The 24,911-nt window shown below is 38.7% G+C and overlaps 1 protein-coding gene across 3 annotated transcripts in view; it reads left to right on the forward strand.

Annotated features, from left to right (window-relative positions):
• The first annotated feature begins 402 nt into the window (after positions 1–402).
• The window catches only part of FOCAD (focadhesin), a 307,707-nt gene continuing 283,198 nt past the window's right edge, over positions 403–24,911 (forward strand). For all 3 annotated transcript variants that reach the window (XM_049896729.1, XM_049896728.1, XM_049896730.1), the window contains exons 1-2: positions 403–460; positions 22,642–22,730. In XM_049896729.1, the coding sequence (XP_049752686.1) occupies positions 22,674–22,730 (57 nt within the window). In that variant the 5' untranslated portion in view covers positions 403–460; positions 22,642–22,673. The remainder of the gene's footprint in view (positions 461–22,641; positions 22,731–24,911) is intronic.

Raw genomic sequence — 24,911 nt, forward strand, 5'->3', positions numbered from 1 at the left:
CCGGGAAATATAATCTCCAAATACCAAGGGCTGCTTTACACCGCCAAAAGCTGCCTAGGGGCAGCCTGCCAATAATACTACCCCAGCACGCTGCAGCGGCTTGTCTAGCAGGTTCCTTTTATCTGATACCCCTTGGGCTAACCTCCCAATGCAGCTTCACAGCCTGTGAGCACCGCTCCCCTCGCCCCAAGGGCTGGGGCAGCTGCCGAGCCAGAAGCCCCGCCCCCCCGCCCCCCCCCGCCCCCCCCGCAGCCTTCCAGCCGCAGTGCGCGGCCTTGGTCCTGGGCGCGCGTGCGCGTGGGGGGAGGTGGCCTGGCCGAAACCAGAGGAGGCGGGGCAGGGCATCACAGCCTGCAGCCTATTGGCTCTTTCCCCGTAGTCTCCGCCCCCGGGCCTTCGAGACGGCGGGGCGGGCCACGTCAGGCAGCCGGCGCGGGGCTGAGCTTGTGGCAGAAGGAAGGTAAGCGACGTGGGGTGGCAGGCGACGGGTCGCGGGTCGCTGCCCCCGGTTCAGGAACCGCTGGGTCATGCCCCCCTGCGGCCTGGCTCGGCTTGCGTGAAGGGCGGACGAGGTCCTGCGGGCCTGGGAATGTACTGAGAGTTGGGACAGTGGAGCACGCGGTAGCAGGGCCGCGTCGCCGCGTGGGGGCCCAGGGGAGGGAACTGGTCCTGCTCATTGCCCTCGTCCTTTCCCACCTTGGCTCCGAGCTCCGGGAGGACCAGGCCTTCTGCGGTTAGAGAGTTCCGAGGGGCCTGCGCGGGGCCGGCTGTGGTGCCTGCGGTGGGGCTCTGCGGGATCCTGACTTGGAAAGTGGTCGGCGCGATCTTTGCTACTTAGCTGCAGCAGGTTGCAGTCCCACCATCCCTAGACGGGTTCCTTAGTCGGGGGCACCGTAAGGGGATCCTGGCCGCGACCTGGTTGCCCTGGGGCGACTGTCTCCTCTTCATTCTCAGTGACTCATTCGGATCATGCCCACTTTAATGCTAAGGCTTATGGGTGAGCAGGGCCTGTTTTCAGACCTCTAGGCTGTCTGCCTCTGTCCTCCCTTGAAGGAATTACCTGAAGAAATAGCGGGCGTGTGTGTGTGTTTTGAATTGTCCACAACTGCTATGCGGAGATTTGCAGAGACTTGGCAGAGGTGTTACACTCACTCTCCATGACTTTTAATTTCAGCCCATGGCATCCCGATCCCTTAGTTCAGTTCCTAAATTTGGAGCTTTTGAAATCAATACAGTCATCCTTCTGAAGTATCATGCGTGCATACATGCATGTATTCATTCATTCAGCAAAATTTATTGATGACTTCCTTGATGGACAGAGTCTTGTGTCAGAAACTAAAAAGGCATCCTCTGCCTTTTCTCCCAGTTTATCTGCTAGCTTTATTGTTCACATTTGAGATGGAACTTTTTGTTGATGGTTGAATATCAGGTTCTAGATTTGAGTACAAAAGCTTATGTTCCTGTATCATAAGATAGAGCTCTTTTGGGACCTCACTCAGTTTATTTACTTTCACCTCTATTAAGCCTTTCACTGTTAAGCTCTGAGGGGTAATCATGCTAAGTACACCCGTGAAGTCTTCTCCTTGGGTCTCTGTCCCCTGTCTGTCAAGCAAAGCGATGGGATTAGAAGTATTCTGTGACATTTGAGGTGTTCGAAGAAGGAGAGAAGGGGCAGATGGTATGTTTACTGAACTGTTACCACTGAACAACCATTAGCACTTGGGAACTGACTATTTTAAAATACAGGATGTGTTTTATGGTTATATATTTTAACATTTCTAAATCAGTCCAGATTCACTTTCTGACTAGCAAACAATTACATATGCACTATTTTGAGTCACATACAATTTCTGTATACAAAGCACTATGACTCATCTAAATTTTGAAATGTAATAATCAGGAACTTTTGAATCTTAAATTTAAAGGTATGGTATAGAAACAATTGGATAAGAAGGCAATTTTCAAAGCATTTTGACTTACTTTGGTAGATTCCTAAAACCTCTGTCTTGATTTACTGCTTATTCTAATATTAGCTAGTTACCATCATCTAGCTAATGTCTTTCGATATCCTGTCTATGTCAACATTTATTTTATAAACCTAGAATTTACTGGGTATCAATTGATCTTGCCTTCTGTTGAGGCCTGAAAATCAAAAGGTAAACAGATCATTAACTTGGGAATAAATATGCCCATAGAGATGTAACAGTGTTTTTCATTTGTTGATTGATTGATGATACTTACAAGTAGATCATTTGGCCTTTTTCCAGGTGTAATAAAAATCATTTCTAACATGGTTCTTCTAAGACATCATATTTGTAACCTTATGATACTTTTTGGAGATTGTCCACAAACCATTAGGTGAATTAAATTGTTCATATCACTATAAGGGGTTTGGAAACTTTAAGAAAATTTAACTTCTCAAAATTTTGCTTTTGCTAGATCTTTTCTAGTCCTAGAAATGGACCATATCAAGATGGGTAGTTTGAAGAAAAATGCAAGAGTTGAGGAAAAAGTGCTAATGGAGTTTTTTAAACTAGAAAGAAAAAGTATTGAAAAAATGCTGTTATAACTATCTTTAGAAGAAGTATAAGGAAATAATAATGTAAGGATTATTTGTGGGTCTATAGCAAAATTTGGTATTAAACAGTATTCCTTGGTTTAAACAATGAACTCAGTTTATCTAATAAAAGAAACCTGGGGTGATAACTTAAACTTTGATCAAGTGGGTGGTACTTGTCTCTTTAGGTGATATGAAATGTATAAACATTATATTTTTTAAAAAGTACTAAACACTGGGAGATGTATAAGATAACATAATGATGTAGTTATATTCTAAGTGTAATACGCAAGTAGTCCCCGACTTAGGACGTGTTCTAGTTACGATGAACTACACTTAACTGCCTTCTGTTTTTTTTTTGTTGTTGTTGTTAGTAAGGAGCCCTGGTGGTACAGTGGTTAAGAGCTCAGGCTGCTAACCAAAACGTTGGCAGTTCGAATCCACCAGCTGCTTCTTGGAAACTCTGTGGGGCAGTTCTACTCTGTCATATAGGGTCTTTATGAGTTGGAGTCGATTTCACAGCAACAGGGTTTTTTTCTTTTATATTGTTAATAATATGTACTACATACAATGTGACAGTGTGTAATTTGCTGATGTTACCATTGTCACATGTATATTTGTAAATTGATATGTAATGTTTCCAACCACAAATGCAAAGATTAGATTTGTGAAGACACTGATAATAAAAGGCAATAATAATGAAAAAAAAAAAAAAGGTATTTGACCTCTCTCAGAACCAACTTATGATCGAGTTGTTGGAACGGAACCCTGTTGTAAGTTGGGGACCACCTATAAATGTTTTGATTCACAGTTAACGATAAACTGGATGGAGGTGCATGTACTATTTCAGTATGGTAGGGAACTAGATTTGCTAAGCAAATAGGACAGGAATGTTTATTAATTTTCCTTCTATTTTAATGATTTGAAACAAATTTTTCAAGCAACATGGATGAGCCCATGCATTTTCGAACAATAGTTTAATTACACAGTTTTTTATAAATTGGGGCCCTCAAATACTGCTTCTGGTCTCATAATTTTTTAACTTTTTCAAGTCAGATTGGAAATAATAAAACTACAGTTATAATTTTTTAATTTTGTTAATTTATATTGACTTTCATTTAACTAACCTGAATTCCCCAACCCATGATGGGGATGGCACAGGACTGGGCAGCGTTTTTGTTCCATTGTGCGTGGGGTTGCTGTGAGTTGGGGGCCGACTTGATGGCAGCTGACAAGAACAACTTTAGTTTTATATATTTTGAAGATACTTCATAAGCCTTGACATTAATATTGTATAATTTTTATTTTTCATGATGGGAAAACATTTCTTTAGGCCAGAGGAAATCGAGACTTTGAACTGCATAGATATTTAGTGTGTTGTTATTATTTAGTTATAGATTTATCTTTTCACTTGTCTGTTTAAGAGTTCAGTTCTTTCTAGGACAGTAGAATATATTTTCTAATCCCTTTTTGGTCATAAGAATGGACTGCTTGCTAATTTGATTGATAAGCATGCTCAAGAAATGTTGCAGTTGTGAATGCTGCGAATAGTTTCCTTAATGAGGTTTTTTTGGCTGCCAGGGTGAATTGGTAGCTTTTCCTCCAATCCTAACAAGCCTTTCTCTTTCTCTGCCTAGCCACTTTCACAATTTACTTTGTATTTTACTCTGTTTAATAACCCTTTTACAGGTTGGTATACAAATCAAACTTTTTAGGTTTTAATATATGCTATTAGGACAGAGGGAGCCCTGGTGATGCAGTGGTTAAGAGCTCGGCTGCTAACCGAAAGCGTAGTGGTTCAAATCCACCAGCAACTCTTCGGGAGAAAGATGTAGCAGTCTGCTTCTGTAAAGATTTACAGCCTAGGAAACCCTATGAGGCAGTTCTACTCTGTCCTGTAGGGTTGCTACAAGTCGGGAATCGACTTGACGCGCTGCGTTTGGTTTTGGTTTGGTTTTGCCAATTTGATCCCATGTATATAGATCTTAAAAGAATATAATCTTAAGGCAGAGATTTTTTACTAGTTAAGCTAAACTATTGTTTGGTTTTAAGAAGACTTCAAGATATTTTTGGCTTAAGGATTGTTATGGATTCAAGCAGGTCCCCTCAAAAATGTGTGTCAGCTTGGCTAGGCCATGATTCCCAGTATTGTGTGATTGCCTACCATTTTGTCATCTGAAGTGATTTTCCAATGTGTTGTAAATCCTACCTCTATGATGGTAATAAGGCAGGATTAGAAGCAGTTTTGTTAATGAGGTAGGATTCAGTCTATTAGATTTGGTTATATCTTAAATCAATCTCTTTTGAGATATGAAAGAGAGAAGTGAGCGGAGAGATAGGGGGACCTCACACCACCAGGAAAGCAGTGCCTGGAGCAGAGCGTGTCCTTTAGACCCGGGGTTCCTGTGCTGAGAAGCTCCTAGACCAAAGGGAGATTGATGACAAGGACCATTCCCCAGAACCAACAGAGAGAGAAAGCCTTTCCCAACCAGAGCTGACACCCTGAATTTGCACTTCTGGCCTCCTAAGCTGTGAGAGAATAAATTTCTTTGTTAAAGCCATGCACTTGTGCTATTTCTGTTATAGCAGAACTAGATGACTAAGACGAGGCTTAAAGATTATTTGAGGACAATAGTTTTGGGCAGAATGATGTTTTTAAAATGGTTGTCAAGCATGCCATTCCTCTGTGTCAGGCCCTCTAGGGCTTCCCATCTTACTCAGGCCCATCCAAAGCCCACAGCCGGCTGCAGGTGGTCACGTGATCTGGGTCTCTCCTTCAGTCTGTTTTTTCTCACTGACTAACTTGCTCACTTGTACCAGTCACACTGGTGTGTTTCGCTAAACTTGTCAAGCATGCCTGTACCCCTAGTATGCCTTTCATTTGGAATGCTCCTTATTTCCTTCAGGTCTTTGCCCAAATGTCATCATATCAGAAAGGCCTTTACTCTTTGATAGATGCCAAAAATATGTAAAAACCGAACCAAACCCATTGTTGTCGAATTGATTCCTTCTCATAGAGACCTTGTAGGACAGAGTAGAATTGCCCCACAGGGTTTCCAATGAGCAGCTGGTGGATTTGAACTGCCGACCTTCTGGTTAGCAGCCGAGCTCTTAACCACTGCACCACCAGAGCTCAATTTAGCTATTGATGACTAAAGTTTTAGGTTTCCACATATTATTTTGTATGTGCCTTTGGAAAATTAAACTGTTTGAACTGCAGCCTATGCAATTAAAAATACCCTTCTAGACTGAGGCTAACGTACTTGATTAAACTCAGGTTGGAGGAAGTTGAACACACTGGAGGAGCACTTGATTTTTTTTTTCAGGAACAGATGGATTAATCTCCTGGCAAACAATTTAGAATCAAAGGTAATTCTGTTAGCTTACTTGTTTGGAACTCTGCGGGACTATTAGAGCTTCTAATAACTCAAAGGTGTGACTTTCTCATTAAATAGCTCTTAATAAACAGTGTAATTGGATCAAGTGCGACTTTATTTTATCTTGGTGTATGCTGTGGTGAATCTGTCTCTTTAGACACTGATAAAAGACTGTGGCTTCAAGTAAGTAAATAAGATCACTTTTTTTTTTTTTATTGAGGCTAAAATAGTCTTATCTTTTTATTTGAAGAGAGTTAATAATTTCTTTTTAATTTGAGAAAGTAATATATGCCTAGTGTAGAAAAAAAAAATTAAATGTAGGAAATGTTAAGGAGGAATGTAACAATCACCCATAATTTTCTTGCCCAGAAACAATCTTAATTAACATTTTTGCATATTCACTTTGTCCTTTTTTTCCTTAATCTTATGTTTGTGTGCGTGTGTGTATTTAACATGGCTGTGTTCATGATAGTATATACTTTTTTTCAGGTTTTTTTTTTTAATTCTATCATAAGTATTACTTTATATTATTAAACTCTTTGTAAATGTTATTGTAAATTACTGATCAATATTTTATCTGCATATTCCTTAGTTTACCTATTATTTCAGTTTCTCATAAATAGCCCTTCAGTGAATAACTTTGCCCAAAAGTATGCGCGCTTTTGCGGCTTTTCTTTCTTACCTTAGTTTTGAAGTAACTTGTATAGAACTTGAAGAATGTAAGCCACACTTTGGGATATAGCCAACAAGTGCTAAACACTAAGATCAGATGCCCACTATGTAGTACCCTGACTCCCCACTCCTGTAGTGTGGCTTGGTTTTTGTCCTACCCCAGACTCTCAGCTTTATTATGCCAGGGTTTCCTAATGAAACTCAGTGTTGTGGCTGGGGCTTGGGGAGACCCTCCTGGTCCTGGGAACCATACTAGTTCTGCCTTGTTTCTGTGGCTTTGCTCCTGAGCCTATCTGCCCTCCCTTGAGGATCTTTGTATCAGTTTGGAAGTAAGCCACGTTGGGAGCAATTTCATAGATGGTATTTGAATTTGAGTTGAGATGGAGAAGTAGACCAGTCTTTGAGGATGAAATGAAGCTCTCTGAACGTTGGCTTTATTGTGAGTTGCTGGTCCATGAAGCTCTTGCTGCTGTCTAGTCAGTCATTTACTTCCAACAAAGTGTTAAAAAGTTCCATTAAGCCTATACATGTGAAAATTGTATGTAGTGGTTTTAAAATTTGTGAAATTAAAAAAAAAAAAAATTCTCATGAGGAGTGGCAATCAGCTTGGAGACTTTTTTTCCTTCTTTTTTTCGTTTGTTTAAATGAGATTCTTAAGTTAGCTTTATCTGATAGACATTCCAACACTGTACTCTGTCAACTGGATGCCAGTGTTTCTGTCTAAGATCCTTTTCTAATTCTTGAATACGATGCTGGGTGGTGGTGTGCTAAAGCGAAATGATTTACTAATGATCATCTGCTCAGGGTGGTTGTGAAGATTAATTAATACCTGATTATCAAATACCTTACAAATAAAAAAGGCTATATGAGTAATGCTAGCTGTCTAATAGAAGATTAGTAAAGTTACTTCTTTGTGTAATTACATGTTTAAAATGCTTTTTGCCCCAGTGGGAAATACACAGAGGTGATGCTGTGGTTTTTAAAGAGTTGTAATACATAGGTTAAGAGCATAGCAGTGATAAATAATAGCTGTCAACTGAAGCATTCATTTAAGACTTTGTCAAGCAACAGAGATCCACTTTCCATCTCTGTTAGATACTGCTGAGAACAGTGAAGAATCAGTCTTGTGAACATTTGCATGTGTTCTTTTTTTTTTCTTAAGGAAATATACCAAAATGAATAACAGCGTGATAAAATCTCACTAATCTGCATTCTGCTGATTTAGGATTTGGACTTGACTGTACTACCTACATAAAAATTATTTTCTCAGTTAAAAAAAAAGGGTGCTGGGAAAAAGGATGTGTCTAAAAAGAACTAATTACTTCCAAACCCTAGATGTGTTGGAAAGCGAATTCAGGTTACTGTATTTGAAAATAAAATTGTTTAAAACTTATTTTTCTAATTCTTGTTTTTAATTTAGTCTCTTTTCCTTGTATCTTAATTACTAAGAAAGATATAGATTCTCCTCTCTTTCTTACTTCTGTTTTGGGAAGTTGACCTGAAAACAAACAGTAGGATCCTGACTCTTAATTTTTTAGGGTCTCTATTGTTTATTGTCTATAGGGTCGCTATGAGTCGGAATCGACTCAATGGCAGTGGGTGGGTTGGTATTGTTTATTGGGGAAACCCTGGTGGTGTAGTGGTTAAGAATTTGGCTGCTAACCTAAAGATTAGCAGTTCCAATCCACCAGGCGTTCCTTGGAAACTCAATGGGGCAATTCTACTCTTGTCCTACAGGGTTGCTATGAGTCGGAATTGACTCGACGGCAGTGGGTATTGTGTATTGGAGCCCTGGTGGTGCAGTGATTAAGAACTATAGCTGCTAACCAAAAGGTCGGCAGTTTGAATTCACCAGCCGCTCCTTGGAAACCCTATGGGGCAGTTCTACTCTGTCCTGTAGAGTTGCTATGAGTTGGAATAGACTCAAAGCCAACAGGTTTGGGTTTTGGTTATTGTGTATTAGTTACGGTATTGAACACAATAATTCAATGAACATTTATTGATTGCTTATGACAATTGCTAGGTCCTGCATGTAGGTGAACAAGACACGGTTGGTTCTTTGAAGAAACTCAAAAGTCCAGGATAATAATGCAGGAAGCTTGCTCAGTGATGTATCCTTCCCATTTGAGGTGTCTTTCAGCCTTTTCACTGACATCTAAGCAGACACCACCATTACACAGATGGATACTTTCCCCTTCAGAAGAGACGAGAAGGCCTTCTACATCTTGAGGACTGATTACAATCCTCTCAGACCTGGAAGGGACATTAGTAAATGTCTGTTCTCAACTGTCCAGTTTGTCTCCTCTACGCCATGTACGTGTATTCTCTGCTTGGAATATGAGGCCAAGTCATCGTTCAACCTGGTTTCTGAGGCAGCTGCGTGGATTGACAAAGAATGTGCAGCGGCTTCCTGCTTGATCTTCTTGCTTCTGGACATTTCTTTCTGAACATTTCACAGTTATTTCAAACTATGTTTCTACAAGTCAACACTTCTACACAGATACTTCCCTGTTTCATTGAGCTGTGTTTTGAACTGTCTTATCATGGGGCTACCTGACAGGCAAGCATTCATTTGTGGCAGTGTCTGTGTGGTAGTGTTTGAATTATCATTTGGGCAAATAATTTCACCAAATATTTACTTATTTTAGAAAAATAAATGGAAAATGTGAAACATGGAAGTGTGGATAATATCAGTGATAAGAAGCATAGATTTACTACAGAGTGACACTTAATTGCTGTGATGGAAGTGGTCAGTTTTTCTCCTTTGTTCCATACTCACACTTGTACTTAAACTGAGCAGTTGATGAAATATGAGTATAAAATCAAAGAACATATAAAAATGTGGGAGATGTCACGGTTGCTAGTGATGTTGTCACAAGAATGAGGGTTAAGTTTAGATTGATAATTGCTTTGTGTTCTAGACACGGAGCACCCCTAGAAGATATGTTTTTTTTTTTTTTAATAATTTTTATTGTGCTTTAAGTGAAAGTTTACAAATCAAGTCAGTCTCTCACATAAACTTATATACACCTTACTACATACTCCCAATTACTCTCCCCTCAATGATACAGCCGCTCCCTCCTTCCAGTATCTCTTTTCGTGACCATTTTGCCACCTTCTAACCAGCTCTACCTTCCCATCTCCCCTCTAGACAGGAGATGCCAACATAGGCTTAAGTGTCCACCTGATGCAAGTAGCTCACTCCTTATCAGCATCCTTCTCCAACGCGTTGTCCAGTCCAATCCACGTCTGACAAGTTGGCTTTGGGAGTGGTTCCTGTCCTGGGCCAACAGAAGGTTTGGGGACCATGACCGCTGGGGTCCTTCTAGTCTCATTACGTCTGGTCTTTTTATGAGAATTTGGGGTCTGCATCCCACTGTTCTCCTGCTCCCTCAGGGGTTCTCGGTTGTGCTCCCTGTCAGGGCAGTCATCGGTTGTGGCTGGGCACCATCTAGTTCTTCTGGTCTCAGGATGATGTAATCTCTGGTTCATGTGGCCCTTTCTGTCTCTTGGGCTCGTAATTACGTGTGTCCTTGGTGTTCTTCATTCACCTTTGATCCAGATGGGTTGAGACCAATTGATGCATCTTAGATGGCTGCTTGCTAGCGTTTAAGACCCCAGACACCACCCTTCAAGGTGGGATGCAGAATGTTTTCTTAGTAGATTTTATTATGCCAATTGACTTGGATGTCCCCTGAAACCATGGTCCCCAAACCCCTGCCCCTGCTTTGCTGACCTTCGAAGCATTCAGGTTATTCAGGAAACTTCTTTGATTTTGGTTTAGTCCAGTTGTGCTGACCTCCCCTGTATTGAATGTTGTCCTTCCCTTCACCTAAAGTAGTTCTTATCTACTATCCACTATCTAATTAGTAAATGCCCCTCTCCCACCCTTCCTCCCTCCCTCCCCCCTCTCGTAACCACAAAAGAATGTTTTCTTCTCAGTTTAAACTATTTCTCAAGATCTTATAATAGTGGTCTTATACAATAGAAGGTGTAAGTTTTACACATTTGACTGGATTACATGTTTTTAGGGTTGCAGCATACACAGAGATACAGACCTGTTTGCTTAAGCTTGTGAGCTACTTTGGGAACCTGATTCAACGGTGTATATTCAAACCTAGATATTCCTTTAAAGATTTGCTTGGTTACCTGAGGTACAGCAAGATAAAATGGAAAACACAAGGCTTTGGATTCAGACTTAGAATAATAAGAGTAGAATAATAATAGCTAACATTTTTAAAGTGTTTGTTATGTGCCTGGCCCTGAGAGAAATGCTTTACATGGATTATTTTAATTTTTACAAACACCCTCAAATGTACTGTATATTAAGGAGCCATGGTGGTGCAATGGTTAGGTGCTCAGCTGCTACCCTAAATGTCGTTGATTTGAACACACCTGGCTCTGCAGGAGAAAGGACTTGGTGATCTGTTCCTGCAAATTGCACCCTAGGGAACCCTATGAGATTATTATAATCTGCCCTATAGGGTCTCTATGAGTCGGACTCAACTTGATGACACACACCACCACCACTACCAACAACACTTTCAAGCGGAGTCGTTAAACAAATATAAGATTAACCTTATATTTAACCAATGAGGAAACAGGCTTCGAGGTGTTAAGTGATTTACTTAATTTTAAATAGCTAGTGCTGGAGTTAGAATTTGTGTCCGGGTCTGTTTCTCCCCTGCAAAAGTCCGTGCCCTTTTTTCCCTGTGTCTGGTTGCTCTTTCACGAAGGTAGGTATGTGCTTAGTATTCAGATTAAAGGCGTTTTTCACTTTCAGCAGTTTTACGGTTTGCAAAAGAATGTATGACGTTGCTTTACCGTGCGCTGTGCGGTATATTCATTTGAACATCTTCAGGATAGTTCTTCTAACAGTGCAGTGATTTTTTTTTTTTTGTAGTTGTAATTGTACCTATTTAGGAATCGAATTTGGAGTTACTCTCCCTGTCCATTATGGGCTACGTTGACTAGTTAACATTATGGACATTTGTTCTCTTCCCTATAAAATTTCTTTGCTTATTTGTTCTTCAGCTTTCATTAGTACTAAGTATGTGAGCTAAAATAACTAAACTGTAACTACTCCATTGTACATGAATTTCACAATTTAGTTTTAATGAAAAGAAATGAGGCTGATTAGTCAGTTTGCAGCAATCAAAAAAAAATGTTGCCTTTAGCGTGTAATCAGTCTACAAAACTGTTTTTAAGAGTAAAGTTTTTATTTTGTATTAAATTTCCCAGGAGTCTAAATGGAATTATTGGAATGGTTATGTTTCTCCTTGAAAATGAAGGAACTAAGTTTTTAAATGGTCTAAAGTTAATTGAATCTAGCTAGCTGAATTACACTGACCTCTTTTCAGTATTACTCGTTCTATAAAACATTGGTAAAATGGGTAGCAAAGTAATAATCTTTCACTGCTTGTAAACACTTTCAAGTTGTTGCCACTCACTTTATGAAAGGTTGACACTAATAGTAGATTTCTATGCTTGTGGTAATGTGGGTTTCAGAATGTCACATCCCTTATTTCTTAAAAAAAATATATTAGGATCTGAAGAAAAAATTTCGTATTTTGGTAACTTTATTCAAATTACAAGAGTACATGTTCTTATGAAAAGAATTAGAAAATAAGAACAAACAAAAAATCACCTATAATTCATAATTCCCAGATTTTCCTATGTGCTTATGTACCCTGGAGCCAGACCGCTTGGGTGTGAATTTCAAACTACTTGGGTTTGAAGGCCGCTTACTATGTGACCTTGGGAAAGTTACCTAACTTTTTCTATGCTTCAGTTTCTTCATCCTTAAAATAAGTACTTACCTCATAGGGTTATTGTAAGGGTTAAATGAATTAATATATGTAAGATGGAGACCTGGTGGTGCAATGGTTAAGAGCTGGGCTGCTAACCAAAAGGTCAGTAGTTTGAATCCACCAGTCACTCCTTGCAAACCCTGTGGGACAGTTCTCTGTCCTATAGGGTTGCTATGAGTCGGAACAGACTCGATGGCACATAACAACTTAACAACAACATATGTAAGATGCTTAGAATATTGCCTGGCTCATAGTAAGAGACATGTAAGTGTGGTTTAAAAAACTTTTTATTATGAAAAATTTCAAAGATATAAATACAGAGAGTGGTGTTGTGTACTTATCTTTTATCAGCATTTAACCATTGTTGTTTTATCTGTCACATGACCTGGAGTATTTTATATAAAATACATTATTTTATCGTAAATATTTCTGTTTTTACCATATTAATATTTGCTTAAAAGTAAATTATTTTAGAGAACCAGTGCAGAAAATTTGAGCCATTTTTGAGGAAATAGAAGTAAAATACCTATAAAATACATTTTTTGATGCTTTACAAAATTTCAGTTAACTGGATATTGCTTAAAGTAAGAATTTGGTGATTTTGCTACCGAATTTAGACATTTATTGGCAAGTATGATCTTTAAAATGAGTGGGCATCAGTTTTATTGTAAATATACTATGAATATATTATACATGGAGCCTTTATGGCACAGTGGTTAGGAGCTATGGCTGCCAAACAAAAGATCAGCAGTTCGACTTCACCAGCCACTCCTTGGAAACCCTATGGGTCAGTTCTTCTCTGTCCTGTAAGGTCACTAGTTGTCAGAATCAACTGGACAGCAAGGGTTTTTTGTTTGTTTATATTATAAATATGTATTTTTGTATGAACATAAAATCCTGAATTAAAAAAAAAGTTTTGTACTGAAAAATTTGAGTAATTACTCTGTTGGCAGAGCAAAAACATTTTAAAATTGTATTGTTAAAAAATCAACTTATACCCGCACTTCACTAAAGAAGATATTCAGGCAGCTAACAGATACATGAGAAAATGCTCTCGATCATTAGCCATTAGAGAAATGCAAATTAAAACCACGATGAGATTCCATCTCACTCCAGCAAGGTTGGCATTAATCCAAAAAACACAAAATAATAAATGTTGGAGAGGCTGCGGAGAGATTGGAACTCTTATACACTGCTGGTGGGAATGTAAAATGGTACAACCACTTTGGAAATCTATCTGGCGTTATCTTAAACAGTTAGAAATAGAACTACCATACAACCCAGAAATCCCACTCCTCGGAATATACCCTAGAGAAATAAGAGCCTTCACACAAACAGATATATGCACACCCATGTTTATTGCGGCTCTGTTTACAATAGCAAAAAGGTGGAAGCAACCAAGGTGTCCATCAACGGATGAATGGTTAAATAAATTGTGGTATATTCACACAATGGAATACTACGCATCGATAAAGAACAGTGACGAATCTGTGAAACATTTCATAACATGGAGGAACCTGGAAGGCATTATGCTGAGCGAAATTAGTCAGAGGCAAAAGGACAAATATTGTGTAAGACCACTATTATAAGATCTTGAGAAATAGTATAAACTGAGAAGAACACATACTTTTGTGGTTATGAGGGGGGGAGGGAGGGAGGGTGGGAGAGGGTTATTTCCTGATTAGTTAATAGATAAGAACTACTTTAGGTGAAGGGAAGGACAATACTCATTACACGGAAGGTCAGCTCAACTGGACTGGACCAAAAGCAAAGAAGTTTCCGGGATAAACTGAATGCTTCAAAGGTCAGCGGAGCAAGGACGGGGCTTTGGAGACCATGGTTTAAGGGGACTTCTAAGTCAATTGGCAAAATAATTCTATTATGAAAACATTCTGCATCCCACTTTGAAATGTGGCGTCTGGGGTCTTAAATGCTAACAAGCGGCCATCTAAGATGCATCAATTGGTCTCAACCCACCTGGATCAAAGGAGAATGAAGAACACCAAGGTCACACGACAACTAAGAGCCCAAGAGACAGAAAGGGCCCCATGAACCAGAGACCTACATCATCCTGAGACCAGAAGAACTAGTTGGTGCCCAGCCACAGCCGATGACTGCCCTGACAGGGAGCACAACAGAGAACCCCTGAGGGAGCAGGAGATCAGTGGGATGCAGACCGCAAATTCTCACAAAAAGACCATACTTGATGGTCTGACTGAGACTAGAGGAATCCCGGCAGTCATGGTCCCCAAACCTTCTGTTGGCCCAGGACAGGAACCATTCCCGAAGACAACTCATCAGACATGAAAGGGACTGGACAGTGGGTAGGAGAGAGATGCTGATGAAGAGTGAGCTATTTGTATCAGGTGGACACTTGAGACTGTGTTGGCATCTCCTGCCTGGAGGGGGGATGGGAGGATAGAGAGAGTTGGAAGCTGGCAAAATTGTCACGAGAGACTGGAAGGGCTGACTCATTAGGGGGAGAGCAAGTGGGAGTACGGAATAAGGTGTATATAAACTTATATGTGACAGACTGACTTGATTTGTAAACGTTCACTTGAAGCTCAATAAAAGTTAATAAAAAAAATCAACTTATAAAGGCATTAACTTTGAAGACTTAGATTGGATAATGTAAAAATTGTAGAGAAAAATGAGTCTTTGGATTTTAAAAGATAAATTTTCATCTGTATACCTTTATTCATTTGTATAACATTTAGATATACATATATATGATACTTTTAAAAATGATTATTCAAGAGTAATTGGATAAATTATTATAACACAGCAGTCATTATTCAAGTTGGTGACTTTCTTTCTTTAGTGCCTGGTTCTCCTGGACAGCAATCACTTCTAACTTGGAATTTCCCGCCTCTGATCTTATTTTAGACTCCGATTACAAAATCAAAGTACAAGTAGCATGTGATATTGACTGTGAAGGAACTAAATTGTAAAGGCAGGCATTTGATTGCAATTTGATGTACTTTTAGTAAATTGCATCCGGTGAGATCATCAGATCTTATATTCACCTAAACTTGCTCAGTACTTGAATTATAGATTGTAAAATTCCTGGGCTGTGATGCAGTAGTAGGAAAAACGCCAGTCATATCTCATGTTATTAATGGTCCAGTGGAAAGAACGCTCTATTGGAAGTCAAGAAACCACCCTTCTCACCTGAACTATGCCATGATGGTTTGCTTTTTTTGAAAGTTGCTTAACTTAACCTCTGTGACATTCGGCTTGTTTGTTTCTCCAACGAAAATGTGGATGGGAGATGATCTCAGGTTCCTCATATTAGTTGGGGAAATACTACCATGACAAACCCCAATATGCAGTGGTTCAGACAAGATAGAAGTTTATTTATTTCTCACATAATATTGTCATTCCAGGTTAGTATGCAGCTTTACTCAAAGCTACATTTAGGGATCTAGGTTCCTTTCATTTTATTTCTTCAACAGTGTCCTAGGGGCATTGTCTTTATGTGCGTGTTGAATTGGTTTATTGCCAAGACCTGGTGGAAGAGAGAGTGGAGGATGCAGGCTCAGGCATGGAAGTGGCACAACCCTTCTGCTCAAACTCCAGCAGAGAGAACTTGTTCGTGTGGTCATATCTAATTATGCTTGAGGCTCAGAAATGTTATGAAGCCTGTCAGGCTACAGTTTTTTTAATACAGAAGAAGGAGAGAACATATTGGAGGATAGCTAGCAGCCTCTGTCATCCTCACAGACCCTGCTTTCTCTGATTATTGACTAAGCAACTCAGTCAGACCATTTAGTTGCCCTCTCTCAGCTTGATTTTGAAATAACTGGCTAACTTAAAAGTATTTTCTACTCTTAGCTTAGTTTAAAGATGCCTTGGTGGTCTCTGAGAATATAACAACTAAAAGTTGCTTTTGCTTGCACTTACTGTTTAGTCTTAAAGACTGTCCGTTGAGATTTCCCCGTAACCTTCCCATTTGTAGGAATCATGTGGTTAGGAAGGCTCTGATTATCATGTCCTGTTACTTTGGGAACCCAGCTGCCAGATCCCAGAGAGAATGTGTAGAAATACTTGGGGACTGGGAAGCAGTAGAGGAATGGCGAAGGTGTAAATATTGGATAGTAGAGCAAGGTGGATGGTTGAAAAGGTTAGGCAGATTTTTTTCTTTTTTTAAAAAAGGGGCAGGGCAAAGCAAGTAGGAGAATCTGGAATGTACTTCTGAGCCATAGTCCTGATGCATTTGTAACATCAGCTGTTATTTATTGATGGTGCTCATCAGCTTTTCTGTAAGCACCCTACCTCGAACAACAAAACAAAACAAAAAGTCAAGATATGTGCTTAAAATACTCAGACTGATGGTTCCACAGCTTAATTTTTGGAAGGAAGAAACTAAGGAAATACCATGACTGATAATTGGAATATTTTGTAAAGTGTTAGAAAAGAAAAAAGTCCTTTTAGAAAATAAAGACAAAAAAAGAACCCCCAAACAAAAAATGACCCTTTTGGCTCTAAAACACAAGGTTCTAATAATGTAAATGAAGTATACATTTTTTATTAATCAGCCTGCTGATGACATTGCTCATGTAAATTAGCTGCAGGAATATACCTCTGTAGTCCTGACTTGCTCCCAGATTGCTGCCCTTGAGCCCTTCCTGTATAGACTTTTTGAAGTTAAGTGTGCTCAAATGTGTCTTTGTAGCCATGACTTCCCCCGCCCTCCAGCTACCCCACAGGATCAGTTAATCCCTCTGCTGGCTTCCCATAGTTTTCAGGAATATAATTAGATTTTTTTTTTTCTAGTTTTTCAGATTGCTTTCCTTCATTTGAGATTTGACCATACGTACTTTTTTTGTGATATATAGTTGTATGTTTTCATACCCCAGGGAAACTATTGAGAAAGAAAATTGAAACCCAAAGTGCTTTATGTATAATACTCCTGGTCCTTTATTTCTTCTAGAGTGAAATTGATAGATTTATTTTCTTGGAAAATAAATTTTTATAGGGCTGAAACACTTTGGCAGGTGATAATTGCTTATGTTAAACAAATGCTTTAATGCACTTGGAACTTAAATCATTTATTTTCAAGCATCTGTAAAAAAAAGTCATTAAAATTCTATTTCTGATTTAGATTTACAAAAGGCACAATGACAGGTTGGAGATAAATCTTTTTAAATCAAACAGTCTTTTTTATAATGTGATTTATGGAGCATATTGTGACCAGTTTCTTTTTAGTAAAGTTTAGTTTAAAGTATAAAATGCCCAAAGGAAGTTGAGATTAAAAATAAAGTAGGACACATAGCTACCCTGCCCATGGTAAAGAAAGCATGTGTACTTCTATTTTTTGAAATTCTGTAAGAGAATATTTTGTTTTTATACTTTGAAAGGCCAAATGGTTGTGATTAACCTTGAAACGTAAGTCTCCAGCAGATGAAAGACACTTGCAATTTGTAGCCCAAGGATAACAAATCAAGGATGATATCAAAACATATTGTAGCTTGGGTAGTGGTTTTGAGAATGCATAATTGCCATTAGTTAGGAAAGATAAAGTTACTATAGATTTAAAAAACCTAGCCTTTCTCTTGGTGGGTATTCTTTCTCTAAAGTGTCACACTGAAATAAGGGCTGTCTTTTGTAAGCTTAGGTATTTGTCATCTATACTTAAGTAATTTTGATAAAAACAACACTTTTTACCCCAGTGGCCAACCTTCAGAAACCCTGGTGGCGTAGTGGTTAAGTGCTATGACTGCTAACCAAAGGGTCAGCAGTTTAAACCCGCCAGGCGCTCCTTGGAAACTCAATGCGGCAGTTCTACTCTGTCCTGTAGGGTTGCTATGAGTCAGAATCGACTCGACGGCACTGGGTTTGGTTTTTGGGTTTTTTTGGCCAACCTTCTGGAGGCAGGGTCATCTTTCTGAATGAGAATACTGGTTCGGCTTTTCTACTGCAAAAATAAGCTATTAGCTTAACCAGCTGCTCATCAGGTCCCCAAAGCAATATTGGAATTCTAACATTCTAGGCTAGGCTAGGAATCAACTCGAGGGCACTGGGTTAGGCTTGGATTAGAGAGTATGACCCCAGTGTTTTCTTCTGTTTACTGTTGATGTTTGGGTAAGACTACTCTGTGACAGGCTGATAACTATCTACCTCTCTGGGCACTCTAACGTCTACCTTCTACTGAATTAGATTAGGTCATCAAAAAACTCTGCACTTGGACCCCATCTAGCTGAGGCTCTTTGAGTTACGTATTATTTTATACCCATGGCTTTACCCAGGGTTTGTTTAAAAAAGAAATAATATAAAATTTTGTTTTACTTACGTTGTTGACGGTATTGCCCATTATATCACCCCATATCTCGCGCATAAGCCCCCAAAAGAGAAATTTCTTTCAGAGTTTAGGGTTAGGAAAAAGTTTGTTTTCTTTGATAAAGGGTACTTTTCCATCTCTTAGATAATAAAAGAGGTGCAATTTACCTTACTTATTTTCCCTAAATGCTTTGTAAGAAAGGGCCAAATTTGAATATCAATTATAGCAATTATGTCAACAGTTTTTTAAAATTAATTTAAAAAGTCATCATGCAAACCAAGAATCAGCAGACTATGGCCTGTCAGCCATCTGGTTTTTAAATAAAGTTTTATGGCTCTTAGCCACGGTCATTTGTTTATTTTTTATCTACAGCTGCTTTCCTGCTAGGAAGGGCAGACTTGAGTAGTTGCCATCTGACCCTTTACAGAAAAAGTTTTTCAGTGCTAATGTAAACAATCACATAATGGTATAGATCAGACCATATGCAATAGTACTGAAGGTATATAAAGCCAGCTGATTACTGTAAGGTGTGGCTGGGTGGGAAGACATTAACAGAGGAGATGTGCTATGAAAGGAATTTCATCATTAAATAGTGGGAGCATATAGAGAAGGACATTTTATGTGGGAGGGAACAGCATGAGTACAGTCCTTAGAAATGAGCAGATTTTGAGCATGTGGAACCATTTCAAAGACTGTTTTTTGCTAAAATGGAATTGGACAGAAGTGAAAATGAAGTGGAAGGGATGAGGTTGTTCATAGAGGACTTAAAAGCTAGGCAGCAGAATTTGCATTTGATCTGACAGGCAATCGAAAACCCACTCCGGATTCTTCACAGGGAAATGATGTGATGGAAATAGCATTTTAGCACTATTAATTTAATGTATGGGATGAACTGAAGCATGGAGAACCCTCATGTGTACGCAGTTATGAAGTGAGCCTGGCAGGAAGAACTAAGTTGATGAGTATAGAAATGGGAAAGGAAAGGTAGACTCTGGGATGCTGGAAAGAATGCAATGGACTCTGTGACTAACTGGATTTAGAGAATGGTAAAGGAAGTCATGAGAGGAGAACTGGGAAGAACTGAAATGAGGACAGTTTTTATGAGAGGAAATATGTGTCTCGTTGTTGACATCCTGAGTTTTTGATGTTTTAGAGCCTTATGAGGAGAGAGAATAGGGAAGCATTTGGAGATCTGGAACTAGATAAAGGACGATAGCTCTGGTTGAGTTTTTATAAAGAAAGGAGAACATAGGGCAGAGAGTCTTGGGAGTACTTTCAAGAAGCAAGATGAAGTGCTGGAAGAAGAGTGGACGGAATTAGGAGAAGCCAGTAGAGCAGCGTTTCCCAACGTGCGTCTCAGGGAAGACTGGTTGTGTAGACTGTTAACAGGATTTTCTAGAAAAAAAGGCTTCGGTGACCAGATAAGTTTGATAAACTCTGAGTTAAACAGACTTCTTGCTTTAGAATTTTTTCAATTCTTTAATATAAATATGTGCACTGTTATTTTTTTATCTCTAATTAAGATCACTCTTTGCAACATTAGATTCACTGGATGTCTATTAGACATACAAAACTTGCCTGTCCAAAATGGAATTCCTGGTTTTCCTGCCAAAACGTGTTTTCCTACCTCAGATGATGACAACTCCATCTTTTCCTTTTGGTAAAAAATGCCACGATGAGAAGTAATAAATTGTTTTGCTTAATGTGTAACATGGCCAGAGGAAGCTGAGATTAAAAATAAAGTTGCTCAGATTAAAAACGTTGGATTTATCCTTGGTCCCTTCCTGTCTCCTACACTCTCATCTAATCCATTAGTAACCATGTTGGCTCTAAGTATATCCAGAATCCAATGACTTCTCACCTCAAGTGATTCTATTAAGATCTTACCACTTCTTTCTGCAGTAGCTTCCCGTTTCACTCTGAATTAATGCATCTGTCCTTCCAGTGGCCCACAAAGCCTTTTGTGGTCTGACTCCTCATTGCCTCTCTGACCTAATTTGCCATTCTCTCTCTCCTTCACTCTGCTCCAGTCAGGTCTCTGCACTTCCTAGAACATGTCTTAAGCACTCTATTGCCTTACCCTTTTTTGTGCTCACTGTTACCTCTACCTGTGACATTCTTTCCCCAGATAAACTGTATGGCTAATACCTTCACCTCGTTTAAGTCTTTGTTTAAATGCCACCCTCTCTAAGAGGCTGATCTTGACCATCCTATGTAAAATAGTGCAATTCCCTTAATTTGGATTCAATTTTCTATGCCTTACTTTCTTTTTTTTCCACAGGACTTAACACCCTCTAAAATGTGCTTTACTTACGAGTTGTTTTTTGTTGTCTGTCTCTTCCTATGGAGTCCTGATAGCACAGTGGTTAAGAGCTTGGCTGCTAACCAAAAGGTGGGCAGTTCAAATCTACCAGCTGCTCCTTGGAAATCCTATGGAGCAGTTCTCCTGTGTCCTATAAGATCACTATGAGTTGGAATCAACTCAGCGGCAACGGGTTTGTTTGATTTCTGTCTCTTCCTGCTAAACTGTAGGCTGCATGAGGGCAGAGATTTTTGTCTGTTTTGTTCACTGATATAGTCTAAGTACCTAGAACAGTGTCTGACATACAGTAAGCACCTAATAAAAGGTTTATTAAATGAATAAATTTCGTTATTGGAATGTGTAGTATTTTCCCCCCGCAAAATCCTCCCTCTCCTTTTTTTTCATGAAGATTTCTTTATCTTGGATTTCCCTGGGACACACTTTGGGAAATCCCGTTGTGATATATTAAGGAAATCAAAGAAGACAATAATTTCAAGAAGGGTGTGCTTGACTCAACTGGGAAACTGAAGAAATTTTGGCCTGCTTAAGCCGATGAGTAGGTTTAGACAGGGGAAATGGTCTGCTATCTTAGCGCGGTGCATCTTTCAGTGCAGTGAAATGTCAAATGCAAGGGAATCAAGTTGGACATAGATGTTGAAGGAGGAAGCCAGGCTAAGTTAGTCATCCAGGCAGTTTAGCTTTGGAAGAAAAAGGAGGAAAGTAGTTAAAAAGAGCTGTGGGATCAAGACAAGGTGCCTCCTTTTTTTGAGATGAGGAGAGGCTTAAACTAGCCTTTTCTCTTGTTTTTATAGGGTAACCTAGGGTACTGTACTGGCATAAACTTTGTATTTTTTAGTCATGTTGTAATAAATAGGTGACCTACGGTATCCATTTTAAAAAAGTAATGTAATCTAGTGGAATCACTGCTGCAGAGGGAATGGATAAAAGTAGGATCTTAGGAAATCCTCTTACTAGTTTTGTGCCTCTGTTTCACCACCTGCCCTCCTCCATCTTTTTTTGCATGATGTTTTTTTGAGAGCCCAGTGGGAATGAGAGGTGTGATGTAAATATTAAAAGTTGGTGCTACTTGCTTGCTGTTCCTCCTTTTGGAGACAGTCTGCTTTAATGTGTGAGCTTCTACATAATTTCTATACTTCTTGAAAATAACTTACCTAGGTTTCACACATATCACTAGCAGTTGGATTAATGTTCAAATGAAAGCTTGTACCAAAGTGAGGCATAGTTTAAAACATTTTATGTCAGTTTGACTCCTTCTCCCTTGCAAGTTTCGATGCATAAAAGAATTTCCGTTTCCAACTTGCGGTGGAATACTTTAATCATGTTATTTAGGCTTGAACTTTTGGATATTTCTTGGCCTCTGTAGTGTGAATTCATCTGTTTCAGGATTAGTTCTACTGGGAAAAGCCAAGAGCTGTTGGGCATTTTTAATTCATTTATTAGTCATGGCATTTGAGTGCTGAAGTGGTTAATGATGGGTATGCCAAGGATTACTTTATAGAGCCCTGTGCTTTATTTCCATTTCCGTCTTTGGATTGACTTACTTTAATATCATTTGAGAAAGAAATGAGATTGGTTTGAATTCCTCTTCAGGACTAACAAGTATTCTTTTGTTTTGGTTACAGAATTTATATACATACATGTAAGAAAAGCAAAAATGTCAGATGATATCAGGAAAAGGTTTGAATTTCCAAATTCTCTTATCCAGTCACAGGTAATTTTATCTATCCATCTATTTTTGCTTCATGGTAGTGAATGAACCTTTTGGGTGGATTGTTAATTAACTTTGTATTTTTAACATTAAATGTTTTATTCTACACATAGAAATTTATATTGCCGTATTAAGTGACTTTGATATGAGTTAATTTAAAATATATGTATTTGAAACTAATCAATTTCAGCCAACTTCTCTTTATATTATACTTTTCTTCCTAGAGATGATAAAATCTTGATTAACTAGGAGACCCTTGAATATGTATTTTTTTCTGGTCCATAATTAATTTTGGGGAATAGAAGCAAATGGTTATATATCTATACAGTGTGAGGGATTAATATTTAAAAAGATACATTAAACCCCTGTATTACTGTTAAGGCTAATAGATTTTTATAATAATGACATTGAATCAGTAAAATATCCTGGATTTAAAGATTTTATTTATATACTATACTTACTAAGGCAGGAGTTTGTGATACTATATTTTAAGAGATGTTATCTCTAAATAATTTTAATTTTCAATAATTAGGGTTGAAACAAAGATGGTTTTCTAGTTAGCCCTCAGCAAACTAGAAGCATTCTTGTTAATCAAGGCATTATAATAGCTTATTGTCTTTTCTTGTGAGAGTAAACCTAAGGAACCAGAAGAAACCTGCCAGAAGACTTAACGACATACAGCATCTTGGATACTTTCAGAAGTTAACTTCGGAGATGCCTTCTGTGGGAATTGACTTAGCTGGGTAGTGGGGAACCCTTCCATGAGGAGTAGAACACTCCTTATGCAAGATTCCCTTCTACCTGACTGAGTTGGAGTCTTATCCTACTCTGTGCAGTGCAGGTCTTTACATGAAGAAGAAGATGAAGGCTTGGAAGATACTGTCCACAATTTTTATTTCTTTGTGCTTGGGGCCCCTTCATTAATACAGATAATCAGGAGATGCCTATATGTATTACTGTTAGAGTAAGTGAAATATGTGTTGGTTGCTGTAGGATGTCCATTTAAATTATTCTGTTATGGAAAACTTAAGTAATGATATAGCTGATTTGTCATTGGATTTTGTATTCTAAAATCAATTTTGGCTATATTCTGTGATGTCAGGAGGATACATTGAAAAGTAATTTAGTGAAATGGAACCTGATGGAGTGTGGGGGAGATGTATATCATCAAGCTTATATTATTTTAGCTCTTTTTCTAAATATGGACTGTAGCTTTATTTTCCTGTTGTTTCATATTGGTTTTATTAGATTCTTGTGATTGTACCCTGTCTTTTGTGAACACTTCTTGTTGTTTGGTTGTAACCACTGCTCAGTGTTAGCACCATATTTCCTTGATTCATACACATTTTTTTTCCACATTTTTACTTCTTTGAAATTGGATTGCATCTTATAGTTGATGGCAGCAGCTGTGACACAGTTGGCATTGCCTGCATATGCATGAACTTGGCCACAATTTTTTAAGTGAGTCTAAAAGAGCTCTTTCAATAATATAAAATAAAAACTCTTAATTATAAAAAGTATTGAATATCATAGATGCAGCCCTTTTTTCTTTCTTTGTGGTACATAAAATAATGGTGCATCTTGCAATTGATGGCCACTTAGTCAATGAAATATGGTATATTTTGTAAACAAGTACCCAAGCTATTCACTGATTCTCAAGTCTTTTTTACCAGCAGATATGAGACAGTATATTAAACTAAACTTAATATTCACGTAAATGGGTGACTTGGACTGCAAGACTGAGACCATCAAGCATTAAGGCCATAAATCAGTTTTACCATGTGAAATACAAAAGGAAACGAGAAAGGAGTGGCTGCTATATTTTTATTTGTGCTTCTCTAGAGACTTCACAAGACTGACAGCTATTCGCAGATATATCATACATTGGTCCCAAGTGCAGGATGGATAGTTCTGCAATAGCCAAGTGTTTGCCCAATCTGTACACAGAATGACTGTCATTTTTGCTAGCCTAATGGTGCTAAGATAGCAGTGCTGGGTAGGGCTGAAGAACTAAGAGAATGAAATTGAGGCGGTAGGAGGTAATCATATTTGTGTATTTATGTAGTCAATACTCCTGTTAGAGTCGAGTTTAATTTTGTGCTCATTGACTGAAAAAGAGTATCGGAAAATTTTAGAGAGAAAATTTAGAGGCTGAAAGCTTATTAAAAGGCTAAAACCTATGAG

The sequence above is a fragment of the Elephas maximus genome, chromosome 9 (genome assembly GCF_024166365.1).
Source record: "Elephas maximus indicus isolate mEleMax1 chromosome 9, mEleMax1 primary haplotype, whole genome shotgun sequence".
Taxonomy (NCBI): Eukaryota; Metazoa; Chordata; class Mammalia; order Proboscidea; family Elephantidae; genus Elephas; species Elephas maximus.